The 20,923-nt window shown below is 34.7% G+C and overlaps 1 protein-coding gene across 5 annotated transcripts in view; it reads left to right on the top strand.

The window, feature by feature from the left end:
* The window catches only part of LOC136033622 (uncharacterized), a 193,968-nt gene that overhangs the window by 142,936 nt on the left and 30,109 nt on the right, over nucleotides 1–20,923 (top strand). For 4 of the 5 annotated variants that reach the window (XM_065714415.1, XM_065714414.1, XM_065714416.1 and 1 more), the window contains one exon: nucleotides 3,188–3,342. In XM_065714415.1, coding sequence (XP_065570487.1) covers nucleotides 3,188–3,342 — 155 coding nt within the window. Of the gene's footprint in view, nucleotides 1–3,187; nucleotides 3,343–12,697; nucleotides 12,856–20,923 lie in introns of all 5 variants that reach the window. The other variant, XR_010618977.1, reaches the window with a different exon arrangement.

Genomic DNA, 20,923 nt, shown 5'->3' with positions numbered 1-20,923 from the left:
TGGTCACTTAAAAAGGACACTAGAACTTTTCATTTCCGTTAGAATGAGACCTCTTGCAACATTCTAGGATCACTTGGTTGATACGATGACCCTTGGGGAAAAAAAAAAAAAAAAAAAAAAATAAACACGCACCCGTGATTTGTCTTCTGGAAAAAAATACGAAATTCCACATTTTTGTAGCTAGGAGCTTGAAATTTTTAATATAGGGTTCTCTGATACGCCGAATGCGATGGTGTGATTGTCGTTAAGATTCTATGACTTTTACGGGTTTTTTCCCCTATTTTCCAAAATAATGCAAATTCTCTCAGGCTCTTAACTTTTGATGACAATTAGACTAAATTTGATGAAACTTATATATTTAAAATCAGCATGAAAATTCGATTCTTTTGATGTATATTTTAGCATCAAAATTCCGTTTTTTAGAGCTTTGTTTACTATTGAGCCGGGTCGCTCCTTACTACAGTTCGTTACCACGAACTGTTTGATAAATAGTTGAAATTACTAAAAATACTTAAGCATAAAGAGCGAAGTATTTATCGCCTCCTAAATACCTCGCTCCTTATGCTAAAGTTTTAGAACCCCTCATATGCGTAATAATCTCTGTTCGTTTTAAGTTTTAATTCTACTCCTTACTTTCAATTGAAAAAACTTTTCCATGTTTATATTTTCATTGTTTTTTTAATAGTAATGCTAGAAAATCCTGCGCCCTTTTCATTGAATTTCTCTTCCCCCATAAAATATTCCTCCAAGGAAAGATCCTTCCACATAGCCCTCTCCCCTCAACCCCACTCCCAAACCGAAAAAATCCCCTTGAAAACGTCGGTACACTTCCCAATAACCATTACTGTATGTAAACATTGGTCAAAGTTTGCAACTTGCAGCCCCTCCCCCAGGGACTTCGGGGGAGTAAATCATCCCCAAAGACATAGTTATTAAGGTTTTCGACTCTGCGGAACAAAATGGCTATCTCAAAATTTTGATCCGTTGACTTTAGGAAAAAATGAGCGTGAGAGGGGGCCTAGGTGCCCTCAAATTTTTTTAGTCACTTAAAAAGGGTACTAGAAATTTTCATTTCCGTTAGAATGAGCCCTCTTGCAACACTCTAGGACCACTTGGTTGATACGATGACCCCTGGGAAAAAAAAACAAACAAACAAATAAACACACACCCGTGATCTGTCTTCTGGCAAAATATACGAAATTCCACATTTTTGTAGATTGGACCTTGAAATTTTTGCTATAGAGTTCTCTGATACGCCGAATACGTATCACGTATGATTTTACGTGATTTTACGTGATACGTATGAAAATCATACGTATGATTTTCGTTAAGATCCTTTAACTTTGAAGGGGTGTTGCCCCCTATTTTCCAAAATAAGGCAAATTTTCTCAGGCTCGTAACTTTTGATGACAAAGACCAAATTTGACGAAACTTATATATTTAAAATCAGCATAAAAATCCGAATTTTGATATATCTTTTAGCATCAAAGTTCCGTTTTTTAGAGTTTCGTTTGCTATTGAGCCGGGTCGGGTACAGTTCGTTACCACGAATTGTTTGATCTTGTCCCCTGGTGAGTATATAAAATTTTATTCCCTTGTTGACTATTTGTAATTTCGTTTTTTGGGTCTCATTTATTCATTGGTAATGATTTGTTTTCCTTTTAAATTTCAATTATTATTTTACTTTATTTTAGCTCGTCTTTTTCTAAAGCACCCTTTTTGTTTCTTTGAAAAACTTCTTCATGATTTTTTTAACCAATTAAATGTTAAAACAATAATTGTCACCGAAAGGGGATTCTCCTCACAGTTATCGAAATGAAATATCCTTGTGGTTTCCAATTAGGAACGTGCCCAGGAATTTCTTCCAGGCGAAGTAGTAATCTTTAACCAATTTTAATGATCAAAATAATAATAATAAAAAAATTTATTTGGTAACATAAATAAGAACTACCCAAAATTCAAGAATTTTTTGAATTTTAAGAAGTCCAAATCACAGAGTCACTCCTCCTCTGCAAACGTCCCTGTTTCCAAGTTTTTAATTTTGAAAAGAGGCGCCATTTTCTTTTCATCTTGGTGCTAAAATTACATTTTTTTCTTTACTGTTTCACCATTTATTTATATTCAAGTTTCAAATAATGGTGAATTTTCTCCGCGATGATAATCACAAAAAAAAGTCAAGTTCCAAGTAATTCAGAAAAAGTACTAGTAAAAAATGTGTTTGATGGAGCAGCAAAACTTTAATGACCATTTCATTTAAAAAATCAAATCTTGTTAATGACAAATAATATTGAAATCCTAATTTAACCTTTATGATAAAAAGAAACATAAGAGATTATTGGCGTTTTCTATACCAATTTTTAGCCACAATATTGTTTTGAAAGCCCTTGCTCTTATTTATTGATTTTTATTATCATTTTTATTCTATTTGTTTTAAGATTTATTCTTGGCTAAAATAAAGACCACTTTTTGAGCCTTTTTAGTAACATAGATGAGACATTTCTTATGTGGCAGTTGTAGATAGCTTCCTTGAAATACTAACTACCAAAGCAATGTTTACGTTTTTAAATGGAATTTCTTGGCTGTCGAAGGAAGTCAATGAGTCATCTGACCTAATTCGTTGATACAAAAAAAGTCATACTGGGTCACTAAAATTTATTAAAAAAATAAATTTCATCCCAATAAGATGTAATTTACGGCTTACTTTTTGTGTTTATGCAAAATCTACGTGAGATTTGGTTTTTATGAACTATGTCTTCATGCATTGCTAGGCTTGAGAGGGTAGTCAGGAAGTAAATTTGTCTTATTTCTTAAAAATAGCCTTGCCATCATTGGAATTAGTTTAACGTCACTGACAAAAAAACAAAAAAATAGTAGAGAACACTTCATTCAAATGTTGACTAGGCTTGCCAACTAGGCTTTTTAATTGTTTTTTTTTTTTCGAAGCATTGCGAAGCTGCGTTAAAAAGCTGTTGCTCTTTAATTATGGCAATTTTCTTACGACAGGAAACATCCAAAATGGACAAGAGTCATTAACTCTCCATAGTTCTTTCTATTTCCAACTTTGGAAGCTTTGAACTGCATATTTTAACGCTTTTCTATTTTATGCGCAAGGACCTGACGCCTTCATAAATGAACACTTCGCTTGCTTTGTTTCCTCTAGGGACATTTTATTACCTTTTTCTTTAAGGAATAACTACCAGTATGACATCCTTGCCAGATCTTGTCCCTAAAGAATTGGAACCGCTTCGTCTCAAGTTAATTATTCCCCGGATTGAGATATCTTTCTGGAGTCCTGCCATGGCTACAATTATCCCACCACCGCCAACAAGATCGCCCCCAAAGGTAAGTTGAGATACGAAGATTTTGCATTATGCGTGGTTACAGATATGTAGTAAATTTGTTGGCATAGAAACGAAATAGAAATGTTCACGGTACTGATGTCCTTAATGGTAAACTTTTCTACACAGAAATTAGGAATAGTATTTTCCAATTACTACAGAGGTCTCTGAAACAGCCTAAAAATGATACCATTTACCAATGAATTGACATAGGATAGACACTACAAACATAAAGTCAGGATCACAATAAACCGTATCAAATGAATGTGACATAACAAAACTAAAAGAAAAGAAGATAAAATCGTAAATAACCTATGGGTCAAATTTCTTTGCGAAAAAAAGTGCACAACATTTCGCATTTTAGTCATTACAATGGCATGGTCGGCTATAAGAGTATATAAAAACTGCGTTCCGTCCAAGAACTATCATTGTTAAAAAAAATAAACAATAAAGAGTAAAGTTATACTATAAGTAGATTCTACCAGCCCTAAAGCAAGGGTACTTTCTCCGTGTTAGAAGTTTGTCTTTGCACTCTCAGGTTCTATGTAATTTATATTGGAAGGTAAAAGAACCAAATTTTTTCTTAGAACTGGAAGACGGGTAAGACTAAAACACAATTTTAACGCCAGCATAATTTTTAGATTTTTAGGAGTTTTTGGAAATATAAAGGAAAAAAAGTAATTTGTCTGAGTATCCCGAAACAATAGCCCCCCCCCTTAGAGACACACACAAGTTTTGACACTTTATCTCAGGACTTCAACTACCCAGGATTCTCCCACAGATATTGAGATCTCAACCACAGAGCTTGCGATTTAGGTTATAGTAATGAGTTGAGTGTCCTAGATAAAAATGTTATCAAAATAGAATTTTTTGAACGTTTAAAAGAAAGTTAAGGGCGCACGAATAGGTAAAAAGTAACGTTAAGAAGACTATTACATAAAAAAACCAGTTTTCTTAACTGAAAGTAAGGAGCGACATTAAAACTTAAAACGAACAGAAATTATCGTATATGAAATAGGTTGTCCCCTCCGCAATCCTTCGCTCTTTATGCTACAGCTTTTAATTGTTTTAAAAAGCAGAATTGTGGCAAAGAGTCAAAATTTAGCGTAAAGAGCGAAGGATTGCGGAGGGGACAACCAATTTCATATACGGCGTAATTTCTGTTAGTTTTAAGTTTTAATGTCGCTCCTTACTTTCAGTTAAAAAAAACTAAGTTTCTTTTATGCAATTTCTGAACGTTTTTGAATTAATGCATGTTTGATTTTGGCTCTCCACACATAAATTATTAAAAGGAAATTTGCATATTAACTCCTTTTTTGGCTAAATGGCTTTCTCTTAGTTTTGATCAGACAATTTTGAGAAATAAGGGGTGGGGAAGGAGGCCTAGTTGCCCACCATTTTTTTGGTCACATAAAAAGGCAAGTATAAATTTTAATTTTTAACGAATGTTTTTATTAGTAAAAAATATACGTAACTTAAGAATTAACTTACGTAACAAACTTTAATATTCTTAAATTTTTATTATGTACTAGGTGTTGGGGTGGCGCTTCGCGCAACCCCAACACCTAGTTGGTGGGGGCGCTTCGCGCCCCCCCAAGACCCCCCGCGCGCGTAAGTCGTTACGCGCCATATTAGTTACGCGCCATTGTAGTTGTGTCCCTATGTCCCACCTGTGAATATAGATAGATATATTATATATATGTTTTTAACTACGTAAAACTTGCGAATATACAACATTCTTTGCTGTCCCATTGTCCGTGCATATAAATAGATTGTCAGGTTTACCGACTCTTGAACATGCAACATATAATGGTCCATGGGAAAACAATCCGTATTCAGATCTATACCTCATGATTCTAATGATTGCCCTTGAGCTTTGTTGATGGTGATTGCTAATCGACCATTCCCTGTCCCGGTGTCCTGATCGTCATTTATATCCCCCTGTGCCCCCCGGCGTCCCCGTTGTAGTTGTGTCCCTGTGTCCCGGTCGTCATTTATATTTTTTACTTATGTCCTGGTCATTATGGCTTATGTATGGTCATTTATATTCCCTGTGTCCCGGTCGTCATTTGTATCCCGGTGTCCTTTTTTTTACTTATGTCCTGGTCGTCATTTATACTCCCTGTGTCCCGGTGCTTTGTTGATTGCTAATCGAACATTCCTTTTGTCCCGGTCGCTTTCTCTTTGAGTGTCGTCATTTATTTTTTTCTTTTTTAGTTCTTACCTTTTTTAGTTTTTTTTAGTTTTTTAGATGAAATTTTTTTTTAGTTTTTTTCCTTTTTTTCTTTTTAGTTTTTTATTGGTTTTTACCTTTTTTTTTAGCTTTTTTAGTTTTTTGTCGTTTTTTCTTTTTACTTTTTTTTTAGTTTTTATCTTTTTTATTTTTTTTTATTTTTATTCTTAATTTTATTAGTTTTCTTTTTCTCTTCTATTTTTCAGTTTTTTCCTTTTCTTTAGTTTTTTTTTTAGTTTTTAGTTTTTTTATTTTTTTACCTTTTTTTAGTTTTTTTTAGTTTTTTAGCTTTTTTATTTTTTTTTATTAGTTTTTAGTTTTTTTTGTAGTTTTTGCCTTTTTTTAGTTTTTTCAGTTTTTTGTTTAGTTTTTAGTTTTTTACCTTTTTTAGCCTAACCAGGATTTGAACCTGGGACCTTCATTCTCCGTTCTGACACCCTCTCTCACCGAGTGACTACTCCAGCATGTTCATTTTGGTGTTTTAAATGGTATATTATTAACCAAATTAATGTGTTTTACAATATACTAAGCATCGTCATAACAAAAATGATGGCAACTAATTTCATGACGTCAGCCGAAACATGACGTCACCTGATCCACAGATCCACACACAGACAACTTATTTTTATATATATAGATATGAGGGGGTTTGTACCCTCGTTAATACCTTGCTCTTTACACTAAATCGTATGTTTTGTCCCAATTCTTTAAGAATGACCCTTGAATCAGAAAGGCCGTAGAATAAATAGTTGAAATTACTAAAAATACTATAGCATAAAGAGCGAGGTATTTATCTCCTCCTAAATACCTCGCTCTTTATGCTAAAGAATTTTTAGAACCCCTCATATGCGTAATAATCTCTGTTCATTTTAAGTTTCAATGCTACTCCTTACTTTCAATTGAAAAACTTTTCCATGTGTATTTTTTCATTGTTTTTTTTTATAGTAATTTTAGAAAATCCTGCGCCCTTTTCATTGAATTTCTGTTCCCCCATGACATATTTCTCCAAGGAAAGATCCTCCCACATAACCCCCTCCCCTCAACCCTACCCCCAAAACCAAACAATCCCCCTGAAAACATCTGTACACTTCCCAATAATCATTATTATATGTAAACACTGGTCGAAGTTTGTAACTTGCAGCCCCTCCCCCAGGGACTGTGGGGGAGTAAGTCATTCCCAAAGACATAGTTCTAGTGGTTTTTGACTATGCGGAACAAAATGGCTATCTCAAAATTTTGATCCGTTGACTTTGGAGAAAAAATGAGCGTGGGAGGGGGCTTAGGTGCTCTCCAATTTTATTGGTCACTTAAAAAGGGCACTAGAACTTTCCATTTCCGTTAGAATGAGCCTTCTTGTGACATTCTAGGACCACTTGGTCGATACGATAACCCCTGGGGAAAAAAACAAAAAGAAAAACAAACAAACACGCACCCGTGATTTGTCTTCTGGCAAAAAATACAAAATTCCACATTTTTGTAGATAGGAGCTTGAAATTTTTGCAATCGGGTTCTCTGATACGCCGAATACGATTGTGCGATTTTCGTTAAGATTCTATGACTTTTAGGGGGTGTTTCCCCCTATTTTCCAAAATAAGGCAAATTTTCTCAGGCTCGTAACTTTTGATGACAAAGATTAAATTTGATGAAACTTATATATTTAAAATCAGCATGAAAATCCTATTCTTTTGATGTGTATTTTAGCATCAAAATTCCGTTTTTTAGAGTTTTGTTTACTATTGAGCCGGGTCGCTCCTTACCACAGTTCGTTACCACGATCTGTTTGATACTTCTTGGAATGGGAATAAATGAAGGTAAAAAAAAATGATCCTTGATAACTAGGGGGCCCCTAGCCCCTCATTGCACTTCCTGGCTTAAGGGCCATGAAACAGTGATCAGCACCGCCGGTATGGACCTTAAGTGTCTAGTGCCGTCTTACTTACTTACTTTACTTACTTACTTAACGAGAAGATCAATAAAGTAGATACCTTCACTTACCTAGGTAGTATTATTAATAAAGATTGTGGATGCAGCGAAGGTGTTAAAAGTAGAATACAGTGACACAGTGATTAAGTAATGTTTTGAAACATGGGCGCTCTGAAAGACACAAAGACTTTCTTAGATGCTTTCTAGGAGAACTGTTTACTGATTCTTTTAGGTACAAATCTCACTCATCATATTTCAAATAGCAACTTTGGGAAGCACGTGGTTCTATATCACTTTCTAGGATTATTGTTAGATTTAATACAAAACTAGCTGCTAACCTCATTTCCACCTTAACCACAGCCGTACTATTTTCGGACATTGCACTGATGACTTTAGTGTATTTGTCTGGTATACCATATAAAAATAAGAACTTTGCTCTTCTATCAACAGAATTGCAACACTTTCTCATAATCTATAGAAATGAGGACCAAAGGTGTTTGACAGCTAAGGCACTTCTCAATTACCAGCCTAAGAGTGAAAATTTTGTCAACACACACTGTTTTTTTAAAACCGCATTTTTCTTCTCATAAAACTTTATCTACAACATCTCTCAGTCTAAAAAGTATCTTATTACTAAGAAAGTTGCTACCTAAAGAGACCAGACTAATGCCACGATACGACACTCACTTTTATCACCTTTCTTATACAGTGGTTTAACTAAGGTTTTCTTTTAATTGGTAGGTACTTCCCCTTTTTCAAAAATCATATTCATAATCTTCAGTAACTTATTTCTAACCTCAGAGCCACCATATTTAAGAAACTCATTTACCAAACTAACAACACCAGGAGCCCTATTATTTCTTCGTCCTTTTAGTTCTGTCGCTAATTTTTCCTCACAAAACAAATCTTCCTTCACTTCCAAGGTATCACAAAACTTTTCATTTACCTCTATATCTTTTCCTGCAAATGTATCTGGGCTTAGCACATTCTCAAAATATCCCGCCCATTTCTCTCTAACTCTTTCCTTATCCTATCTTTAACTGCATCTTCCAGATCTTCGGCAATTTTATCCATGGCCTCAACTTTACACCTCCTTAGTTCATATTTTAATGCTTTCTCCACTGTCTTTACATTCCTTTTGTTTTTATATGATCTGTCACTTAGATAATTCTTGCGCAAACCCCTTCTTGTCTCTATTAAACATAAAGCTTGTTCATTAATATTCCTAGCTGCAGTTTTAACTTTCTTCCCTAAGATTTCATAAGCAACTTCACAAATTGTTTTTCTAAAATTATTTCAACCACCTTCCACATTTTCAAATTTTAACATCTCAAGCTTAGTATTCCACTGTTCCTGGAAAGTTTCTCTCAAATACTAATCCTGAAGTCTACCGACATCATAACTTCCAGGGAAGTAGCTATCCGTCAAATTTCAGCTTTAAATTAACCCTAGAAACTACTAGATAGTGATCTTTACTTTTAGCATCAGTAACAGCACTCCCATCTACCCCAGGATCTTGTATTGAACCTGTCAGTCTTCGGTTTACTATAATATAATCAATAAGGTTTTCTGTCTTACCGTCACGTGAATATCATCTGAAAGAAAACATATGAATACCATTGACGAAAAAACTTAGTTTGGAACCCCTTGAGGGTCCCCCAGGCATAATGTCACTTCTACTCGTCCCATGCTCTTTCAAATAATCACTCTAACATAAGAGCAGCATGATAAAAAAAAATTTTCACAATGCCTTGGAAATTAAAAGACTTAGTTATTTATATATGTTAAAATTCTTATACAAATTTCTGGAATATAATTTAGTTTTCAACAATTTCAGTTCAGATGTTTAAATAGGTGTCATTAAGTACAATACTTCAAATCACCAACCAGCTACTTCATTCTAATCTAAATGCTTTCAGTTAGGTACTAGCTGAACTCTAGCACAAGGAACAGGAGGAGGAGGGACCAGTATTTCCCTCATGAACAAGATAATTTTTTTTTTAGTTTCAATGTCACCCTTTTCTGCAACCAAAAATCACTTGAAGTTTATTATATAACAGCTCATTCATTTCATTAACTTATCCCCAAAGTAAACAAATAATAACCATTTAGTCTCTTTGCTAGCCAAATACGTCTTTCTTTTGCCCAGTAACCTGGACCTTTTAAGATTCTTGCTTCTTTTGAAAGAGTTTCTTCCAAAAGTTATATATATATATATAACTTCATATATATATATATATATATATATATATATATATATATATATATATATATATATATATATATATACATATATATATATATATATATATATATATATATATATATATATATATATATATATATATATATATATATATATATATATATATATATAATATTTATAATATATATATATATATATATATATATATATATATATATATATATATATATATATATATATATATATATATAAATATTTATAATATATATATATATATATATATATATATTTATGTATATATATATTTATGTATATATATATATATATATATATATATATATATATATATATATATATATATATATATATATATATATATATATATATATATATATATATGTGTATATATATATATATATAAATATTTATAATATATATATATATATATATATATATATATATATATATATATATATATATATATATATATATATATATATATATATATATATATATATATATATATATTTATAGAGATATATATATATATATATATATATATATATATATATATATATATATATATATATATCTATAAATATATATATATACATATATATATATATATATATATATATATATATATATATATATATATATATATATATATATATATATATATATATATATATATATATATATATATGTGTGTGTATGTATACCACTACTTCAAGTACCTATGGTCATTGCACAAGCCATGAAAAACGAAACTTATCTTCAGTACAATGCCAAAGCTGGAATTCTTATACTCCACTAGTTCCCTGGAAAATTCTTTTATCCTGTATGACAATGTGTGGATCTGTTTTTCTTTTTGTAGTTTTTCTCTGGAGAATAATTTCATCTTGGTTTACCCTGTCGTTGCGTTTTAGCCAATAAACAGATCAGAACTAGTAAGAGTTAATAGTTTAAGCAAAAAATGAGATGTCTCTTAAATACAAATAATGAAAAGAAAAGAATAGTCTTCATTTTCAACAGTTTGTGCTGTACAGCGAAATGATCAGCAATACAAAACCTATTAGAAAGTTTATGTTTATAAACTACGAGAAAATGAGTATGATGCTAAATCTGATTCTATGGTGGACATTTGGATTTAGATCTGTGGCCTGAAATGCCCTAACTCAAATCTAAGGACCCTTATAAGGGACCCTGGATGTATTGCCACTAAATAAAAAAAAATCACTGATGTGAAAACTTGGGTAGAACAGGGCTTAGTGATGGAGCCACAATGTCTAGCTCTAATATTAGTTTTCTGCATTTTCTGTTTTCAGGGCTTTAATGATTTGGTTCTCATTTGTCGCTATTTTCAACTGTCCTATTACAATAAGTCTGCTCATTACAATAAGTTTGATGGTTTTACTTGTCCTTTATAATTTTCATAGTCATTATCATATTCATCGTATTCATCAACGATTCTATATCTTTATCAGGCTCTTTAGTATTTCCTTTGAGTTCAACAATTTTAGATGATTTAGGTAGTTTCTTTAGCCCAGTGTTGCCCATGATAAAATATGAAACTTTCATTTCGTTTGCATATTTACTAGGGATTCTGTTAGTTTGACCTGAATAACCAAAAATGGTCCTAATAAAACAATTGATTTATCGTCAAATCCTTCAAAAAGCGAATCATTAAGCAAATGCTTATCAAGCTGACTCTGTATTTAAAGCTTTCTTTAAATATTATAACATAAAATTAATGTAATATAAAATTAAATAAATTTCTAAAAGAATTCTCATTTTAGTAGTGTTAGGGAAATTACAGAATTTATTCAGAACTGATGTACTGGTTGGCCACAATTATATATTCCAACTAGAAGGCTTCAACAAGTTGCCATGTTTGCACTACTTTTCTTTCTGGGCAGAGTAGCCACTTAAGTAACTATAGGAGTAGCTACTGACATAGTCCTATAGCTATAATTTGCTAGCAATAGGATGGAAAATGACCAGCAGGTTTGTTCTCAGCATAGTTGGCTAGTTACGTGAAATCGATTGGTTTGATTTTATCTAGTTTTCAAATTGTAACTAATTTTTTATATCGTTAATGAACAAATGGGGCTTATCTCCCAGATTTCCTGATTCCTATTGACAAAAAAATCAGTGTACTATTTCTGTCCACCTGAATAGCATCAGATACTTGGCCAAGCAATAACTGGGTTTTAATGTGTTTTTATGAAGAGGAAGAGGGGAACTCCAATATGCAGGTCTTGCTGTTTGGTAAGAACTGTCCCCTGATATCCAAATTGTGCAAGAAACTGTTGAAGTCACTATCATAAAGTCTCTTCTGTGAGTAAGAAGTTCAAAATTGATCGATCTGTGTTGTTTTTGATAAGGTAAAATGTGGATTAAAAGAAACTACAAACACTTTTCTGCTTACTTTGCCACTATAATCACTCTGCTCATAATTGCCAACAAATGTGGAGTTGTAAGTCGTTTTCAATGCTTGATTAATGGCTTCCGATATATGAATGAAGATAGACTAACTTAGCGAGCAGGCGTTATGCATAGTTGACTTGGAATAGAAATGGAGGATTCGTATCCTGAATGTAAAATTGTCCAATACATACAAATTTTGGTCACTATTAGGAAATTCCCCCTCTAGTTATTTTATTTCACTAGTAGCCTGTCAGAATGCTTAGGGGGAGCATAAAAGACTTTAGGCTAGACTATACTATAATGACGACTCACATTGAGCCAAATTTTATCCCTGGATATCACAACGCCTTGTAGTCAAAAATGAATTCGTCCTCTGTAGAAAAAAGAAGATAAATCGGTCAGCCGGAACTAAGTCGGGACAATGTTGTGGGTGTTCAAAAAACTCCCATTCCAATTGCTTAATGAGCGAATCTGCTGAATGATTTTCGTGAGGACGATCAGTGTCATAGATTAAACAATTCTTGGAGTCAGCATGATTCTTTTTTTTTTCTAAATAACTCTTTGTAGGCTTCATATGGTTGTAGAGTATGGATAAGCAGTAATTATTGTTCCTGGTTGCATTAGCTCTATTTTGTGGATAAACACCTTTGGTCCCAATACACCTTTGCAAGACACCTTTTTGGGAGTGAAAAGACAGATATCATTTCTTTGCGCTGCTGAATCATGTAAGATTTTGTTTTATTTTGGTAATCCGTATACCTCCATTGCTCTTTATTTTCGATCACCTACTGTTAAGTCCTGAATTATTATCAATTTTCAATCAATCAATCAATGAGGTTTATTATCACTTCAAGAAATATATTATAAGTAATAACAATACTCAATCCGTTCCTGGACACCGAGATCCGCGATTGCTACCTTTTAAACGTAATACGCAGCGTGGTCACTGCTCCTATTCGCAGAAACAACCTTACCTCTCGTTTATCCAACATAGATACCAATGATCTTCCTGCCCTTTGCCCCAGAGGAAACCACCTCACCATTATACAAAGAAAAAAACCTTAGCTTATTTCTATCTATTTGCATTTAATCTGTACGTAAAACTGATTTTATTAACCATTATTTAACTAGTCTTTCCCAATGCTAATAAATTATTTTTTACTCTTCTTTTAAATGACACTATGGAGCTCCCACCTCTCAGCTGTTCTGGGAACAGATTCCATAGAGCAAAATCCGATCGTACAATCGGTGAGAAGGGTATTTGCAGGTTTGATGATGATCGGGTATTTACATTATGCTGGTCTGATATTGGTCGAAATAATGTTTTAAATGCAGCCGGGAGTTCACCAGCTAGAAACGTCAACACAAAGGTCAAGCATGACTGATGGTTCAGCAACTCCAATGACAACTACTCTTCATCTTTTCCAATTAATTTCGAAGGTCGCTTATAAATCGAATTGAGCTTCTGCAGATGAGATTTGAAATTCAATTGCCAAATCATTGCACAGTACTGTAAATAGGGTTTCATAAGAGCGTTGTATAGCAGAACCAGTGTTTCCTGTGGCAAAAGGTTATTTAGTTTCTTTATTATTCCAAGATTCCGGGATATTTTCAGCTCTACTGCTTGAATGTGATTCAAGAATGATAGGTTCTCATCAAGCAGGACTCCCAGGTATTTAACAAAAATATTATCTGACCGACTGATGAAACCTCTGGATGTTTTGATACCACATATCTCCAGATGGACACTTCCGACCCGGCAAAAAAAATAAAACGCAAGATTTATCAACGTTAGTCATCAGACAGTTAGAATCCATCCAGAGATACATCTCCTCGAGAACAGCCCTAATCTTGGAAATGAGCACTATTTTATTCCTTTCACAACAGCCTAGTGTTGTATCATCTGCAAAACCCACGAGGTCATCATCATCTACAGGCTTGAATAGAACCCTCATCGTGACATAGCTTACAACAGCGAAGAATAGTGTGTGTAGGATTTAATACTCTACTCAGACCATTAACATGAGTCAGGAACAGTAGTGGTCCTAATATTGACCCTTGGAGATCACCACAATTGAAAAATACATTATTTCTTGGATCTTCTTCTCCCAAATAAATCCTACAGTCCCTCAAGTACGATCTGAACCAATCCAGAGTTTTGCCGCTTATTCCTATGTTCTCCAGTTTCCCAAGAAAAATAGGGTGGTACATACTATCAAATACTTTCTGATATCAATCAGGACCACTGCAGGTAGAACGCCAGAATCCAGAACTTTGTTGATCCACAAACTCAAAGATGTTAGTGCATCTTGGGTGGAGTGTCCTGGTCTAAACCCAAACTGACGAGTATTAAGAAACATTTTTTTCTCCTGAAAATGGAGAAGCTCCTGCTGCATTGGTTTTTCAAAAACCTTTGAAAAAACAGAAAGAATGGAAATTCGTCTATAATTTGCAGGATCAGCTCGAAAATCTCTTTTGCGCAAAGGAAATATTCTAGCTTTCTTTAGCCGTTCCAAGAAAGTACCCTTCTGCAGAGACACATTGATCAAGTAAGTAAGAAGCTCTATGATAGAGGAAGCAACTGCTTTTAACACATTAGTGCGTACTCGGTCGAATTCAGAGGCTGAATTTCCTCTTCGTATACATATAATCAACAGAATTGCAGATGGAAAGACAGGAGCGAAAGCCATTGACTTGGTGCATGCTGGGTCTCGGTAATCTTTAAAACTCTTCGCGGGGTTTTCAACGGAATTTGCTTTTTTTCCACCTCTGTAAAAAGTGATCCCAGTGCATTTGCAGGGTTTTCAGACCCCGATATAGTTTCCCCATTTACAGATAATTTCAAAGTAAGCTCAGATGGGGCGCTGCTTGTAATTAGATATTTGTTGTTTTATGCATTCTTGTCCCTCCAAAAAAACATCCGTCCCTCAAAAGATTAGATTCCTCAATACCTGCCAAGGTATAAAAAAAATTGACACGAACCCATGATCCTTTTCATTAGGCCTTTGTCAAAGAAAGGTTGTCGCAATCCTTCTTTGTTGAAATGCTTTCTTAGTCAAGGAAAAAAAAAACTCTCTATCAAATAATGGTGCTCTAGGTTACTGGAGAAAGGATAATATTCTGAATCAGCAAGCAAACAATTTGGACTCAATTATTCTGGACTCAATTATTTGAACTCAGTCATTAAGGACTCGATTATTATCAAATGTCATGACTCAAGTATTATGGACTCAATTTTACTATTATTTGAAAGCCAAGATCCAGTTTTACTCATCTACTGAATTTACGGGTGTATTCAGGATTTTCTTTGGAGGCGTGATGAGGGGAGGGGGGGTTTGCCCAAAAAACTTTACAATTTTTTTTTATAAAATAAAAAAAAATAATTAAGAATAAACTGAAAAGGAAAGTTTCCTTACCCCAATATCTTCATCTACTGGCAGCTTCTACTCCGGGATGACTACAATTTCAATGATTCATTAAAATCCTTAGCTGCCTCCCAGTTGTTAATTATCAGCTGCCAGTTGCGCGGGAACAGGCAGTTTAGCCCTCTACCATCTGCATCTAATCTGCATTTACCATCTAATATCTGTATCTACTGGTAGCTTCCTCGTCAGCGGCAACAACAGTTTTTTCTCATGGATATGCTGACAAAAACAAAAAGACTTCACAAGTCTATAATTATGGACTCTAGCAAACCAAATTAATAGTTAAAGAATCTTACAAAAAGCTTTGCAAAGTAGGCTGATTGATCAATTTCGATTTGGTTTCAAACTATTCCAGCGACCGAAATTGCTTATGCACATTAGACGGCTTATTGAATTTAAAGATTTAAAGGGATTTTTTATCGGCGATAATTTTTTCGGACACGACATTTTGTCTGTCACTTGTATTTCGTCAGCCTGCTTAAGACTACAATCAAAGCACGCATCTAACTGACAACCGTATTTCACTATTAATAACTTAATTCTCACATAATACCTCAAAAACCGTTGAAATCGAAACAGAGATAAATCGTTTGCCTTCAGGGTCTGATTTTAAGTCATTAATTTAGCTTAGGCCTTCATGTTCAGAGAACCCGTATATAAGTAAATCATTATTGATTAGTCTAATAAAGATAAAAACCCATTTTCAAAGCCGACTGATAACTTTGCTTTAGATTATTTACGACAATGGTTTCAAAGAAGCGGAAGAAAGCTGCTTATCCAGAAAGCAGACCAGATAGCTGGAGCGCATAAAATGGCATTCTTAAACATAAAAAGGTATATTGCTGATGTAAAGAGAGAAAACGCTATGTCACTGTTCTACGATTTGATTATGTTCAGTGCTAGCTAAATAATTGATAATTAACATACTGATATCGATAACACAACCGTTGGGACGCCAAAAAATGCGAGTATTAAGGGAATATTTAGAAAACATGAAGGCAATGCATTGCTGGTATACTATATCCATGCATAGGCAAGCTCTACTATCATTCTTAAGGTTTGTTACAAAAACGTAGCTAAAATTTCAAAGGAGAATTTAATTTTTCTTCAACTATCGAACGAACATTATGAAGCACTTAGTAGTACAGGGTATGTATTGATATAGTGTATGAAGGTTCTTACTTACCTCACTTTAGAAGGGAACTAGACACTCCTGCGCCTTGCTCGGCATCCGTAATTTCACCAGCAGCCCTTTTTCAGGGGCACGGTATTTCATATGATTTTTATAAAAATATAATTTTATGATTAAAATCAATTCATTTTAAATGGATATTTTTGAATTAAAATCAATTTGGTGGAAGCGATGAAAAACTTGAGAGCTATGACTAATTTGAGTAAAACCAAGACAGATAATCTCTGTGAGGACCAAAGCTGGCTTAAATTTTTCGGAAGTATATAAAAATAAGCAGAAAGATATAATTTTTTCAATTATCAAACGAACCTTAAGAAGGACCTAGTAGAGCTTGGGTGTGTATGTACTGATATAGTGTATGAAGGTTCTTACTTACCTCACTTTTCCAGGGAACTAGACACTGCTGTACCTTGCTCGGCATCCGTAATTTCACCAGCAACCCTTTTTCATGGGGCACGGTCTATCATACGATCTTTATAAAATATTATTTTATAATTAACGATCATAATTAATTATTTTGAATCAAAATCTACTTGGGGGCAGTGATGAAAAACTTGAGAGCCATGACTAATTTGATGCAAATCCACCTTTCAATTTTTTCGTCAGATTATTCCTTTAATTCTACAAGGGATGCAAAGTAAACACATTTTTCAATTTCGCTCTCTGCTGTTGCCTCAGAGGGATATAGAGGGAAACCTTAGGAACCTTTATTGACTTCTGAGTTTACAGAAAATTTTTAGACTCTATTCCAGAAGCCCGAAACCTAACCTGTGTTGCCAAGTAGTACACTTTTGAAAGCTCTGCATCATACGAGGGCCTTCCATCCTTACCAAGGATGCAAAAGAAAACTTCTCATTAAAATTAATGAAAGGCTGCTATAAAAACAATAAAAATAAAGATTTGTGTCAGATTGTAAAACAAATCAAAGGCAGTTCATATATTCTAACTTATCACTCTTTTAGAAGACAGGAAGAAGGACTTAAAGTTTCGAAGCCTTCGAGAAAGTGTTTTCGGTCCAAATCTGGTCAAACACGGTTTTAGGCTGAGCTTCAACATTCTTATGTGCAGCTTTATACGATGATGTAGGCAGACTATCTTCAAGAAGAACACAGTAGACTTGTGGTTTGTCACTGACCCTATGGCTTTCGTTTTTTCATCTATATCAGGGAGCTTAAAACAAGTCTTATATGGTGCTTGAGGGACTCCGGGAGGATGACTTGTGCTTGAGGGACTCCTGGAGGATGACTTTGGATTATGTGCGGACTATGGGACGAAATTAAAAGTTCTTGAAAATGTTCCTTCTATTTTGATGCTCTTGCAGACAGGTCCGTCATGATCCGCTCATCGTTATTCCGCTTATTGTTAACAAGCCCTCCCCCAAATACTAGTCGTGGAATTAAGATTTGAGATAGTAAATTGCTCAAAAGTGTCCAAAGAACATATAACAATGCCTTTAGGGTTGGCAGAACTCCCCAATGCCATGGGGATATAGTTTTAAGTCACACCCGGTTTTATTTAGGTTTTATGAATGGGTGATCGTAAAAACTTCAGACAGGGCTCATTTGATTTGAAATTGGAAGTTATAGTTTCCTTTTCAAGAGTCAAAAGGAATTTGAAAGTAACCAGCCCCCCCCCATTAATATTTTCCCCAAATACATCCAGTCAAATTTGAAGAAAGCAATTTTGTTCATTGTAGTTGAAGGGTCCAAAAATTATGTCTTTGAGGAAGACAGCCCCGCACCACAGCTCTCAGGTCAAGGGTAGAAAGTCATGTCCTGGGGAAATATAAGATATGTATAGAAACGGTGGTCGTGTATACTTAGGAGGGGACTCAATGGACTGGTAATCAGAATTTCTGTTGCCCTTTTTAAAAGTCAAAGTCATCGGAGGCCAACTACCGCACACCCCTCCCCCCACGGTAAGTGTTTTCCCGAAATACATCCAATAGAAATTTTGAGATAGACAGTCAAAATGGTCCGAAGATCAAATAACAAGGCTTTTGGGGTTGATAAAAACCAGCCGAGCCTTTAAGACCCAAACAGGGTTTTAAGTTATGCCGCCGGGTCATTTAAAGTGTTTATAGAATGGATGGTTGTTTATAAGAGACCATGGAATCAAATGGGGAGGAAGAACGCTCCTGGACTTAGATTATGCTGATGATTTAAGCATATTAGATGAAAGTGTGAGCAAAATGAATGAATTTTTAGAGGTTTTACGAGTTCAGGGTGCTAAAATAGGCTTGAAAATTAATGTTAAGAAGACTAAGTCACTAAGGTTAGGAATAAGTGAAGATGAACAGGTGACCTTAGGTAACGAAAAGATTGATCAGGTTGGGAGCTTCAGTTACCTTGGTAGTATTATTAGTAAAGATGGTGGGAGCAGTGAAGATGTTAAAAGTAGAATAGCTAAAGCTCAGGGTGTTTTTTCACAGTTAAAAAAAGTTTGGAAGAATAGAAAGATAAGCCTACAAACCAAGATTAGAATATTGGAAGCTACAGTGATGACAGTGGTCAAATATGGCTCTGAAGCATGGACACTCCGAAAAGCAGATGAAAATTTACTAGATGTTTTCCAGAGAAATTGCCTACGGATTGTTCTGGGTACCCGGCTGACTGACCGTATTTCAAACAGTAGGTTGTACGAAAAGTGTGGTTCAATCCCGCTTTCTGGGGCTATAATGAAAGAAAGGTTGAGATGGCTAGGCCACGTTCTACGGATGAAGGATGACAGATTACCGAAGATTGTCCTTTTTGGTTAACCGTCTGGGGCTACACGGAAAGCAGGTCGTCCTTGTCTGGGTTGGGAGGATGTCATAAATAAGGATTTAAAGGAAATGGGAACTTCCTGGGAGGGTGTAAAGAGGGAGGCTTTAAATAGATTAGGTTGGAGGAGGAGCGTGCGTAGCTGTGTTGGCCTCAGGCGGCTTGGTGCTGCAGTGAGTTATTAGTAGTAGTAGTAGTAGTAGTTCGTTTTTAGGAGTCAAAATCGTCATCTCTTCCATGATCAACATTTTCCTTAACATCTCCAATCAAAATTTTGGGATAGCGGTTCTGCTCATAGTAATTGAAGGGTCCGAAAATTATGTATTTGAGGAAGACACACAAACACACACAGATCTCAGAGCAAGACACACAGCTCTCAGAGCAAGGATTGTAAGTTATGCCCTGGGGGCATATAAGATTGATATAAAAATTGTGGTATTATATCCTTTGGAAGGGACTCGTCGGATTGGTAACCATAATTTCTAGTACCCTTTTAAAGAAACAAAGTGATCAGAGCACAGTTACCCCCCCCCCACACACACGTCATGTTTTCCCGAGATGCATCCGATAAAAATTTTGAGACGATCCTTTTATTCATAATAGTCCAAAGATCTTATAACAAGGCTTTTGGAGTTAATAAAAACCACCAGAGCCTAAGGGTTCTAAGTTGTGCCCATGAGGCATGGGTCAAGGCTCAAGGATCATGAGGCAAGGCTCTTATGGAAGGGATGGTCGTATAAAATTTAGAGGTGCCCCATTTGGTTGAAATAAGAAGTCCTAGTTCTCTATAAAGAGCCAAAAGTGACGGAGGTCAAGTAGCCCCCTCCCCCTCATCTACCTCTCTTTTCACCAAACGCACCAGATTGAAATTGTGTGATGGCAATTTTGTTTAAAATAGTGAAAAGAACGTATACCAATGCCTCCAGGATTGAAGCACCCTCCCAGAGACCTAGGACAAGTGTTTTAAGCTATATCCTGGGGGCATATCAGGTTCTTATAGAATAAATGGTCGTAATAATGTCAAATGGGTCTCATTTGATTTTAACTTGGAAGTTATAGTGTCCTTTTTAAGAGAAAGTGATTTGAGAGAAGTCCCCCCGCCCACTCCCATCCTTTCCCAAAGCAAACATCAAAACAAAGTTTTGAGGCATCAACTTAATTCAGAATTTTTGAAAGGTTCGGTAAATTGTGCCTTTAGGGATCTAACCCCCCCTCCCACCCGAGACCTCAGGGCAAGGGTAGCAAGTTAGCAAGTTATGTCTACATATAGTATTACATTGTTAACATATAGTATATGTTATTGAGAAAAGGTATTTATGTTTGACTTCTACTTTCCCAAAATACGAAGGGCATTAAATTAAGTGCTTCAGGGAATGTTGAGGGAGTATTGAATCAAAACTCGTTATGTGTATCT

Source organism: Artemia franciscana, chromosome 12 (assembly GCF_032884065.1).
Source record: "Artemia franciscana chromosome 12, ASM3288406v1, whole genome shotgun sequence".
Taxonomy (NCBI): domain Eukaryota; kingdom Metazoa; phylum Arthropoda; class Branchiopoda; order Anostraca; family Artemiidae; genus Artemia; species Artemia franciscana.
This window is presented reverse-complemented; position numbering and strand designations above follow the sequence as displayed.